General features: G+C 38.5%; 2 protein-coding genes across 6 annotated transcripts in view; one reads left to right on the plus strand and one right to left on the minus strand.

The window, feature by feature from the left end:
- Positions 1–9,935, minus strand: part of rbks (ribokinase) — a 48,477-nt gene extending 38,542 nt beyond the window's left edge. For 4 of the 5 annotated variants that reach the window (XM_061843121.1, XM_061843117.1, XM_061843119.1 and 1 more), the window contains exons 1-2: positions 9,764–9,935; positions 5,757–5,818 (exon numbers count right to left, since the gene is read on the minus strand). In XM_061843121.1, the coding sequence (XP_061699105.1) occupies positions 5,757–5,815 (59 nt within the window). In that variant the 5' untranslated portion in view covers positions 5,816–5,818; positions 9,764–9,935. The remainder of the gene's footprint in view (positions 1–5,756; positions 5,819–9,763) is intronic. The other variant, XM_061843120.1, reaches the window with a different exon arrangement.
- An 83-nt stretch (positions 9,936–10,018) lies between these two features.
- The window catches only part of babam2 (BRISC and BRCA1 A complex member 2), an 86,874-nt gene continuing 83,836 nt past the window's right edge, over positions 10,019–13,056 (plus strand). The window contains exons 1-2 of the mRNA XM_061843116.1: positions 10,019–10,131; positions 10,735–10,890. Of these exons, the coding sequence (XP_061699100.1) occupies positions 10,754–10,890 (137 nt within the window). The 5' untranslated portion in view covers positions 10,019–10,131; positions 10,735–10,753. The remainder of the gene's footprint in view (positions 10,132–10,734; positions 10,891–13,056) is intronic.

Below are 13,056 nucleotides of genomic sequence, written 5' to 3' on the forward strand. Positions count from 1 at the left end.
TCAAAGTGGAATTGACTGCATACATCACTTCTTCAAAATTAATGCATTCATGTCATGTGAAATCTAATTCCAAGAATTTAAACTTAGAAGTGGTAACTTAAAATGCGATATCTGTAGGGGTGTGGGCCTCAGCACAGTGGGATTCAATCCTCTCCAATCGAAGCGGCTCATTCCATACCATGGAACGGAACCTGAACTTTACCAGCATCCACTTAGTTTATACGGAATGAGCTGGTGAACAATTGCTGGAGTCCGTAAACTTCATTGATCTATCCCCTCCTTGGAAAGTGTTAGTTTCCACCCACTGATCCCCATAATTTTGTGCTGACAACTATCTGGATTTAAAATATATAATATCAATGATAATAATCATAATGCATTCAAAAAATTGCTTTCTATCATGATTACAATGTTTGAATACCCCCTGTTTAAACAAATCTATCCAAGGTTCTTAAGTCGGTCTGTCTGATTCACCAAAGTTGCGCTAGATCCACGTGCCGCAACTTGGATGTGGCATGGGCAGGTTTAAGTTTGGATCGACTTTCTGACACCATAATGTAATTTCGCCAAGCACGGCTCCAAGGGCACACCCTTGTAGTGCTGAAACTGCCCACCTTGGGACAGATGTGTCTGCCAACGTACAGCGAAGCTTGTGCTTGCATGAAAATGAAGATGCATCACCGAAAATAGTCCTCAGTCATCAAAATGTCACATGTTCCGGGTGGAAGCCAAAGGACACACCCTGGTTGCACAGACACGCCCAGCTTGGCGCTGACAAGTCTGCCGAACAGGCAAAGACATGCAGCAAGCCTTGCGCTGGCACGAATATCAAGATGCGCAGCATTTGCGGTGCAGCACCCAAATTCTTGAAAATTAACTTTACCTGGAAATTATACATAATGTGCGACAGCAGCAATATATTTGATGTTTTATGTTAATTCTTGCTACTTTTCTTAATGTGTCAAATTTAAGAACGTTTGTTATGGAGTAAAAATGTTCGAATTCATTTGATATTGATGGTTTTGATTTTTATGAATACCTCGCTAATTGTGCTCTAAGGGCTGCAATAAAATGTGTGATAGATAAGTGGAACAGAAAATGGATGTCTGGATGGATGTGTAATGTTACACAGAATAATAATATAATAATAATGAAGTATCAACAATACATTTTTTAATTGCTTTCTACAGCATACTTCAAAGTGGAAGTTTTGTGTGTAGTGGAACCCAAGACCCTATATAAGCAGTAAAATCATTGATTGTGCTCAACTTGTCAATTAGTGTGGAGATTCATGTGACACATGCAGAAGACGTCACCAAACAAAAGAACCCCTCTTCCCCTGATGAAAAATGTTTTGAACAATCAAGTATGTGCCTTTTAACTAATGCTTAAAATGATATGCAAAATCATTGCAGCTCTGCTTATTATGGCTTTGACGTTATAGTGATTCTGTGTGTTGTAGTCCAGTCATTGCTTGAGAGAGGAGAAAATGGTGGACAAACTTGTGACATTACAAACAGCCTGAAATCTGAAACGGTAGCTTACTGACAGATTTTCTTGATTCTGCATTCAATCAAAAATACATTTTTTAAACGATTGTTTAATTGAAAAGTTCACATCCATAGTAAAATAAAGCACATTGTGAATTAATGTATTCAGAGGGAAGCATGAGCGCAATGGCTCTTATACCTGAGGTAGGAGATTTTCTGAACGGGGACGAAAATGCAAATATGTCTATAGATTGTTTTAAAAGTGCTCTAATGCCAATGCAAAACAATTATATTGCACTGTATACTCCAACTGGATAATCTTATGCAAGGAAAATGAACAGAAACGTCAGATTTTAAGATTAATCCTCACACATATTTTTGTGTATGTAGTAGAAATAATGCTGTTGATTTGGAAATGCTCTCCAATTTTCTTTACTTACATGTTAAGAACAAGTGAATGCCGTCTCCACACAGTGCGCTTTGGCAGTAGGGGGCGCTGTATGGCTTTTGCAATGCGTAGACTCCTGATTGAATCTGCGCCTCCTTTTGTACACAGTAGTGGAGGCCATTACACACAACTTTTTTACAGTACTGTACAACATTTTGTATTTGAGAGGAACAACAGCATAAATCAAGGGTGCATGTATTTATGTTTCTATTTGTTGTGTGTGCGTGTGCACGTGTGTCAGCATTAACTGTTTGCATTTGCAATGCATTGACACTCATCTATGACTTTTCAAGACAACTGGATTTTCGACTTCAAAGCCATGCATATCACTTTGAAGGGCTTGAAATATATTCCTACTAGCCTCTCCTATCCGCTGTCTGACCTCCATCTATAAAGCTCTCCACTTCACATGCACTCACTTTCCCAACGCATGCAATTTCCCGTTAGCTTATTATAGTTCTAATTGAAAATCCCTGTCATGGAAAGCAGAATACCAGGCAAAAAAAAATTGTTAAACTGTTAAAGAGAAAAATCGAAAAATGAAAATTGTATTTGGTCAAAGATTTCTGGCTGACCTAAAAATTTCACTTCAAATAAAATGTATTTTAATTATTTTTTTTATTCTAGATTGTACAAAACAACAACATTTATGGGAACTGTAGAGATAAAAACAACAACAACATCCTTTTGGCTGTATCTCCGAAAGATAACCTGTCATCATTTGTGCTGCTGATCCTGTCTTTCCTTCCAAAGTTTATGATAAGTGAGAGTGACAAACTGTTTTCAACAGTGATTGGCCTATGACTAATTATTTGTCGGAAAAGATTCTGTTTGACTCAAACAATCTCACCAACAAGAAAGAATGATGCAACATCTATAGTTTAGGATTGTCAGACATAACAATTATCTATAATCTTTAGATCTTCAACCTGGCATCATATGTCAAAGACTAGAACAATAATTTGGTCTCTTTAACCATTAAAACTGTCTCGAACAGTAAATCTCGCAACAGCAGCTGACTATTAACTATTTCTATAAAGGGAGCTGTTTGGAAGCAGATCTCTGTTGCTGACAATTATTATTTATCTCCAGGCCTAAGGTTGTGAATCTGAGATATATTATTTTTGAGCATTTTAGCCTTTTAGGACAAGTGATGAAAATCCAGAAGCATTAACTAAATTTAAACTACCGGTACTCTACTTCCTCTATTTTTGTGGCGACGGGTTACAGGCCATGATGGAAAATACACCACAGCTCTTTTTTTTTTCACGTGCTTATAGAACAAGTTAAAATACAATTGCTGATGGAAAGTTCCTGTTATTGTTAATAATAAACAATCAGTTGAAGACCTTATAAATACTGTGCTTCTGACAACCAAATACTGTGTTCAACAATTGAGACTTCCAATTAAATATAATCTGGTGGGGTTTTTTCATACAATCCCAATGCTTAATGTCTTATCATAAAACATAATAATGTTATCATGATAAAAAACATTTTTAGAAATATTAAAAAATATTTAGTTAAAGAAGGTTTAATCAACTATTTTAACTATTTAATATGTGTCGAGACAAGTGACTTTTTACCATCTAACTTTGAAACAAACCTCTCAGGCACACCTCTAAATTAAATACAGTGGAAGAGTACATCAATAGTAACAATTAGAACTCTGGAATGCACACTGTAAAGTGAGGTGCGGCGATACGGAAAGAGGATTTGCACTCCCTTGTGACGTGAGTGTCCATGTTTGTTCTGAGGACAAAGGTCGCGTACACATTTGAGCCATTTGACTCTTGCATGGATGGCAATTAAGTTTAAATCAAATACAGCCTCAACAGTTAATTTAGGTTTAATTTTGGCAAAAGCAGCAGTTTTTGTACGGAAGAACATGAAAACCTTGTACTCAAGCCCACTCACTGCGAGTGATTTATTAGAACAAATAATTTTTCTGAAACAAAGATTTCTGCAGTAACCTACAGCATACCTTGGTTTAGGAAGGTCACCATTTATTTATTTATTTTTTTAGGTTCGAGACAGCTTTTTTTTGTTTCATTTTGACAGACAACATATGAGCAAGCTTCAAATACACGAGGAAGGTTGACTGTATTTGTATTCAAGGGAAGACAAAAAAAAACATGTGAATCACAGTCAGATGTTTAGTGAACAAGACTAAAGGTCAAATACACAAATCAAAATGAAAATACTTGTAAGGAGCACAGATAAAATGCTGACACTGACCTAAGGATGTGGTAAATAGTCAACTATACTGACTGTAGGTCCTGACATCACTCACTAGGCCAGACTCCTGAAAGGCACATATTTGTGACTTTTGGCTTAACTACTTAACCACTTCAACCATTTTGTTCTTATACTGTTTTATTGTATTGCATTTAAAATTAGAATTAAAATTTTGTATAGTACACAAGAAAATTGTAGTTAAATCCCATATCACTCTAAAGGACATTTACACTCAAAACAAATATACACATATTTATACACCTTAAAACACAAATTCAAGTACCTTCCCATCCACTCTCTAAATCACTCATCCTCACAAGGGTCATGGGTAACATAAATATATTGTGGCTGTCAGGCAGAATTGTGTATCCAAAACACATACTTTTCAGGAAATTAAGTCAATATGGCATCTTGCTTGAGTTACAAAGCACCACTTCGTTAAATATGGTCTTATATCTTAATATTATTACATACTGTTCCACATCAACATTAGACAACCTATAATCATGTTAAATTGCTCGTTTTATTTGCCAAAACATGGCTCATTTATCACGCTGTCATTGATTAAAATGTTACGGACATCACTGCCACCAACTGTATCCATCAAAGTTTACACTTGCACCGAGTCCCCAAAAAGAGAAAAGGCTTTACTACTAAAATGAAAAGCTTCTTCTTGAACTATTTCCAATGCCTGAGAGTAATACTGATGCAATTACGGGAAAAAAAAACATGAGCTGACTACACATACTACATACTCAAATGTATCCTGCCTATAACTAAGTATTTTCTTTTGTTTTTGTCACATAGATGTTTAATATTGACACGATATTTTTTTACAAAGCTCCAGGGGAGTCAAGAAGAGGTGGCGAGACTTGTGAGACACTTGAGGTTTAAAAAGATTTATTCTCAAGCTATTTTCAACAATTTAAATTGGTGAATTATTTGTAAAAATATCACAACAAGAGGACCGACAATTAAAATTAGTTTAAATGTATTATATTTTTTACCATTTTTCCACCTCACAACAACACATACAGTATATACTATTATACATTACATCAATGTGGTCATTGCAGTGTTACATTATATTATGTTGTTTGTATTTTACAATACAGTGAGATTTTTTTTCTCGATTGAAAACATAACCCACATTTTGGGGGGGGGGGCGTTAGACGGGCTGGAACCGATAAATGCCATTTCAATCCATTTTAAAGAGGAACACAGTATTGATTTGATATAGTCAATTGAGTAACAATGTTGGTCATGGAAGAAATTAAACTTTTTGTCAAGGTCAAATAAGTCAAGTAAGTCGTATTTTCAATTTTGAAATTAAGACTACCCAATGATGAGCTTCGGTCAACCACTACTGTAAATAAGAGAACATACAGTCTGTAGATGAGGGAGAAAAATAATAACATAAAATAACACGTCCGAACATAACTATCCCCGGGAGGCAGAAGAGGTTTGCGCTGACAGTCTTATTCATGACTGTAAATTTAAGGTAGTATATAATGTTGCACTAGGACACCTTCAGCTATAGCCAATAATCTTTAGATAAATTATACGTTGGGTTTACTTACCTGACCAAGTCAGTCATGCAAGAACCAACCACAATCACGTCAAAGGCCTCTTCAGTCATGATCTGATAAGACACACTGATGTTATTGTGACTAAAACTATTTTATGCAAATCAAACATTTTATTTGTGATAATAAATGATCCATTACCAACGCCACATTTAGGATTGTTAAAATTATAAACAGCTGTCCTTTTGGTGTCTTTTTTTTTTCATATTCAGCGAATTGGGAATACACTGAAATTAGCAAAGTGGTGCCTCAACAGCCTCCAAACCTACAGTAAGTGTTTGACATTACTTCCTTATTTCCTATATTAGCACGAGCATGGTTGAGACAAGGAACAAGGTAAAAATAGACCCTTCATCATTGGCTGAGTTGGATAGGATCCAGTCCTATTGGCATGTATGTGACTCTGTGTGTGTGTGTGTGTGTGTGTGTGTGTGTGTGTGTTTGCGTGCCCGAGTGTATGCGGGGTAATGGGTAGGAAGGGGATTTTGCCGCTGCTTTGCTAGACGACGCGAACACATGGCAACCTCTTTAATTAATTCAATCCTCATCTTGTATCAGAGCTAATGCTAGTGTGTTAATCTCTTCAAATCTCTTCCTCAGCGGTGGATGACTTGGAAAGCCTGGCCGCTGGCTGTAGGATCCTTTACTTCTCTGTCTCTCCACATTTCACAATATATTGTCGTTTCTCTCCATGCACGCGAAGTGTTAGAAGGATCCAATGATTCCGCAAGATAATATCCTCAGATATAAAATAAAAAATGCTGAACAGAAAAACGGATCTGTCAAAGCTGACCAGCTTAATTCAAAATTCATAAGGTTTCACTAGTCAGCAAGCAAAACAGTATATCTGCCAAATAAACGAATTAAAGCAAACAAAACAACTATTTTGAGAGGCGTATTAGAATCCTACAAGACTGTAGACCACTCAGACTCCAAACTTGGCTGAAAACATTTACAACGATCAAGAAGAAACTCAAAACCCTGAGTCATTGTCATCTTTTGCCCCGGTCTTATTAGTCAGTATAATATTATTATACTGACTTTGGTGCAGGCAGCATGGGATCGATTCCTGCTCAGTGATGGTGTCAATAGGTGCCCTGTGACTGACTGGCAAACAGTTCATGGTCTAGTCTGCCTTTTCTCTGAATGTGGCTGGGATAGGCTCCAGCTCTCCCATGACCCTTTTGTGGCTAAGCAGCTTGGATGGATATTATTATATTTGTGTCTGCTCTTTAAATTAATGGGTAATTTTACACCTATGGGTCACAGGTAAAAAATCTCCCTGTTGACTGAAATGTGGAACATTGGGACCCCCAATCTACTCAGTTTTGAGCCATGCCAATTTGAATCTCTTGTGGGTTTGGTTTTGTGAGTGACATGCATGCATAGAAAGCAATGTATTGTACATTTGATGAAATTATTCCAGGGAATAGCAACAGAAATAATGTAAACAAATTACACATTATTATAAGAAATTCATTGGTCACAATAGAATTATAAACGTATTTTAGGAAAGGTGTTATCAAGACCATTTCTGAAACAATGTGTAAAGTGTAGAAGTCATATAGTCAGACGCATAAACAATACAAATGGAGTTTTCCATTTTTACTGTTAAACATTAACTTGAACTTTCCATGTTTTGCATTGCTAAGTAATACAAAATTTAGTGGACGCTAATTTAACATTCTCCAGCTACTATTATTATCTTTATAAAACGTGCATTGCAGGTTAATTGAAGACTCTAAATTGCCCATAGCTGGGAAAGCTAGTGTGAATGGTTATTTAGATGTGCCCTGCGATTAGTTGGCGACCAGTTTAGGGTGTACCCCACCTCCTCCCCAAAGATACAGTGAAGAAAATAAGTATTCGAACACCCTGCTATATTGCAGGTTCTCCCACTTAGAAATCATGGAGGGGTCTGACATTTTTGTCGTAGGTGCATGTCCACTGTGGGAGAGACATTCTGAAAAGAAAAATCCAGAAATCACAATGCATGATGTTTTAATGATTTATTTGTGTGATACAGCCATAAATAAGTATTTGAACACCTGTCTATCAGCTAGAATTCTGAATTCAAATTCAAAGACCTGTTAGTCCGCCTTTAAAAGTCCACCTCCACTCCATGTATTATCCTGAATCAGATGCACCTGTGTGAGGTTATTAGCTGCATAAAGACACCTGTCCACCCCATACAATCAGTAAGACTCAAACTTGTAACATGGCCAAGACCAAAGAGCTGTCTGAAGACACCAGAGACAAAATTATACAACTTCACACGGCTGGAAAGGACTACGGAGACATTTCCAAGCAGCTTGGTGAAAAAAGGTCCGCTGTTGGAGCAATCATTCGAAAATGGAAGAAGCGAAACATGACGGTCAATCTCAGTCGGAGTGGAGCCCCATGCAAGACATCAACTCGTGAGGTCTCAATGATCCTTAGAAAGGTGAGGAATTAGCCCAGGACTACACGACATGACTTGGTCGATGACCTGAAAAGAGCTGGGACCACCGTTTCCATGGTGACTGTTGGTAATACACTAAGACAATGGCATGGAAGGTTCCCCTGTTTAAACCAGCACGTCAAGGCCCATCTTACATTTGCCAATGCCCATTTGGATGATACAGAGGAGTCATGGGAGGAAGTTTTGTGGTCAGATGAGACCAAAATTGAACTTTCGGGTCATAATTCCACTAAGCGTGTTTGGAGGAAGACGAATGATGAGTTCCATCCCAAGAACACCATCCCTACTGTGAAGCATGTGGATGGTAGCTTCATGCTTTGGGGTGTTTTTCTGCAAATGGGACAGGACGACTGCACTGTATTAAGGAGAGGATGACTGCGGCCATGTATTGTGAGATTTGGGGGAACAACCTCTTTCCCTCAGTCAGAGCATTTAAGATGGGTCGTGGCTGGGTCTTTCAACATGACAATGACCCGAAGCACACAGCCAGGAAAACCAAGGAGTGGCTCCATAAGAACCATATCAAGGTTCTGGGGTGGCCTAGCCAGTCTCTAGACCGAAACCTAATAGAAAAAAAATCTTTGGAGGGAGCTCAAACTCTGTGTTTCGAAGCGACAGCCCAGAAACCTGTCTGATCTATAGAAGATCTGTGTGGAGGAGTGGGCCAAAATCCCTCCTGCAGTGTGTGGAAACTTGGTGGAAAAACTACAGGAAATATATGACCTCTGTAATTGCAAACAAAGGCTACTGTACCAAATATTAACATTGGTTTTCTCAGGTGTTCAAATACTTATTTGCACATCTATCACACAAATAAATCGTAAAAAAAAAAATCATACATTGTGATTTCTGGATTTTTCTTTTTCTGGACATGCACCTATGATGAAAATTTCAGGCCGATCCATGTTTTCTAAGTGGGAGAACGTGCAATATTGCAAGGTGTTTAAATACTTATTTTCTTCACTGTAGCTGGGTTGGGTTCAGCACTCCCGCAACCTTTGTGAGGATAAGTAGCTTAGAAAAGTGATGGATTGATAATCAAGCATAATTTCTATATTGTTATTTTGAATGGAACGTGCATTGAGCGCAAAACTGTGACGCTCTTTTTGTAGGTCAGACAGTAAGACAAGTCTGTCTGGGAGACAGGTGACAAAATGTAGTTTTAGCAAATGAACATCATCATTCTAACTAAACTTCAATAACTGAATATTTACTCATCATTTGTGAATTTTACATGTCAAGTTACGCTGTGATTTGAACTTCGTTCACTTAGAAGATCCCGCTCGTCATTGCAAAGTTTAGTCTGACTTGTGGATTTAATGAGGTTATTGGTACAGTACATCAAGTGAGTTCCGATTACGTGGATCATATATACAGATACCCTCAGTAAATCATTTATTTAAAAAAATTATCAAGCGCAGTCAAAATAAAACAACGTAAGTTCCAGTAGTAGCCACTTCAAAAATATTATGGACAGCGTCAAGTTAAAACAACGAAGCTATTAGCTTAAGTAGCCAAGAATATACTCTGTAATGTTTACCTTTTCACTTTTCAAAAGGAAGATGCTGGGCGAAGTAAATCGCCTAGTCGGCGCTTAGTGACATCAACAATGAGTAAATTTACGCCTGAATAATATTATTTAGTATCTTACAGGTACATCCGTTTTTATGTTTATGAATGATAAATAAAAACAAATTAACAATTACAGCACATTAAAAAATAAATAGCGTATATTACAGTATACATTTGGATAGCGGACTTATGACACTTATTGTTTAAACAGGCATTTTTATAGACCTCTACGCGAGGTCCATTGATAGGACCTAAAAGACATGTACCCGGAAGTAATGGAGATTGAAATAAACACGCAAGTCGAAATTTAAGACAACTAATTTCCTGCTCCTTCAGGTATTATAGTTTACACAGTGTAATATTTAAGTTAGTGGCAATGACTGATTATTATATATTGAAAATTGTAACATTTGAAGATGCCGTAAACCATAAATTCCTGGCGGTCTAAGCTAAACGCTTGATTCTGAAACTGTATTTAAAAAAAAAAAGAAAGGAAACCCCTGTGGTTTATCTTAAATCCTCATCATATTGTCGGTTTGTCTCATCGCAGTTACAGGGTTTTCCGGATCAAGACAGTGTCTTGGAGTACTATCAAATCGTACATGTTAGATCCGCAACCTAAATTATTCTGATGAGCTCAAACATTTTCATGGGACAAATCAATGAATAAACGTGGTCACGTAGATAGGATCAATTACACAAATACTGTCTGCTCGTGCACATGCCTCTGAAAAGTGAACGTCAGACCGTCATTCCAAACCCGGTTTTGCTTTTTTTTTTTTTTTTTTTTTTTTTTTTTTAATTGAGCCGCTTGTTTTCACATCATTTTGGGTATATAAAGATAGTTCACACAAATGCCTCTTATTTCACATGTTTATGAAAAGTGCAATTCACGTCAGACCAACCACACTTTTCATAATTGGTTCATTTATTTGTCAGATTATTTTGCGTAGATAAAATGAACAACATGTCGCCAGAAGTTGCACTGCACAGGATCTCACCGGAGTTGCGACCCTTGCTGTGCAGTGTGGTGCGGAATGGCCGTGTTGGACTGGACTCCACAAATTGCCTCAGAGTCACAGACCTCAAAACTGGGTATGCTTATTTTAATGTGTGTATTTGTATTAACAACAGGCTGCTGTTACCAGGTTGGACATCCCTCGGTAGATTTAGTTAAATATGCTGTAAACCTTCTAAAATTTTGCTCCATATTAACATGACGTCATGTAATTGCTGAAGATTTGTTGTCACTACAGTCATGACGTGACTCAAATTCTAATAACTTTATGACCAGATATGTTAAACATAGATGACATACAACATACCTGAAAGAGCATTCCTCTCAGACTTGTGGTGCTACAATCAACAACTAAAATAAACAGTTAAACAAGTAATAAATGGGTACACAAAAATAAATGTCCTGTCTAAAATATCTACATTGTGCATTATACAATAAACTATATGAACAATATGGTCAATATGGCTCTGCTAACAAGAGGAACTGCAATTCCCATATATACATATGTGTGATATTGACATTATGAGCAGCAATGTATACGATTGAGTATTATGGACGGTATATTAAATTATCCCCTCCTTGAGCTGTCACCTTATCGTGGTGGAGGGCTTTGTGTGTCCCAATAATCCTTGGAGCTGAATTGTCTGGAGCTTCATGCCCCTGGTAGGGTTGCCCATAGGAAAAGGTTCCTGGGTGTGGCACTAGATAAAGTACAACTCCATGAAACCCCTATGATGAATACAATTATTGGATCTATGTTTCCCTTGCTTGGACGCAGGTCACCAGGCCAGCCCTCTGCAGCCAAGCCTGGAGGTAGGGCTCAAAAGTGAATGCCTGGTGGCTAGGCCTGCACCCATTGTGCTCGGCCGGGCACAACCCAAAAGTGTAAATTGGGGTTCACCCCGGTGGATGAGAGGGTAGCCTCCCTTTGCCTTCAGGTTGGGGGCATGGGTCCTCAAAGTTTTTTGTGCCTATGCACCAAAAAAACAGTTAAGATTACCCTCCATTATGAAGTCCTTTGAGGGAGTGCTGGAGTATGCCCCTGCTGGGGACTCCATCATTCTGCTGGGGGACTTCACTGCTCACGTGGGCAATGACAGTGAGACCAGGAAGGGCATGATTGGGAAGAACAACCTTCCTGATCAGAAACTGAGCAATGTTCCTTTACTGGACTTCTGTGCTCATCACAGGTTGTCCATCACAAACACCATATTAAAAAATAAGGTCCTAGTTCACTGATTGACTTTGTGGTTCTGCCATCAGCCTTGTGACTGCATGTCTTGGACACTTGGGTGAAGAAAGGGGTAGAGATGTCATCTGATAACCACCTGGTGGTGAGTTGGCTCCGATGATGTGGGAAGATGCCGCAGATCTTCCCACATCAGACGTTGGTCTGACGTGGTGGGCCCAAACGTATTTTGAGTGTCTGCTGGGAATATCTGGCAGAATCCCGTCAGAAAGAGTTTCCATCTCCGAAATACCTTTACTCATGTTCTAGGGAATCCGGGGGACATGTAGTCCAAGTGGATCATTTTCCATACCTCCATTGCTCAGGCGGCAGACCAGAGCTCTGGCTGTAAGGTTGTTGGTGCCTGTTTTGGTGGCAATCCCCAAACATGTTGGTGGACACCCAATGTGAGGGATGATGTCAAAGTGAAAAATGAGTCCTATGGAGCATTTTTGGGTCTTGGGAATCTTGAGGCAAACGATGGGTACTGGCTGACCAAATGGAACGCCACTTTGGTGGTCGGTGAAGCAAAAACCTAGGCATGGAAGGAGTTCAGTGAGGGGATGGTGATCCTGAATACAAGGGGCCGAATTAAATTTCTTCTGCAGGGTGTCCAGGCTCTCACCTAGAGATAGGGTAAGAAGCTCAGTCATCTGGGAAGGGCTTTTATATATATATATATATATATATATATATATATATATCCTGCAGTTCTACTTGAAGTCAGAGATCTCGCTCTAAGTCAGCCATCTCGCTACGGCTGGTATTGGCGAGGACGAAACTGGGTGGAGTTTACTCAACATTTTTTCATCATTTCTGGTATCAGTTTTTACTTTCCTTTCTGTAACAAGGAACAAAGCAACAACAATGCCAAATGTAGAGCAGGATTTTGCTTCAACAAATGGACTTAAATGATCAGCTGACACATTTCATTATGCAGCAAAATCGATCAAGAAGGCGGCGATGTAGGTGGCATGTGGAGCAGGGAGGAACATTGAATACACCATCACAGGAT

The sequence above is a fragment of the Syngnathoides biaculeatus genome, chromosome 15, assembly GCF_019802595.1.
Source record: "Syngnathoides biaculeatus isolate LvHL_M chromosome 15, ASM1980259v1, whole genome shotgun sequence".
Lineage (NCBI taxonomy): Eukaryota > Metazoa > Chordata > Actinopteri > Syngnathiformes > Syngnathidae > Syngnathoides > Syngnathoides biaculeatus.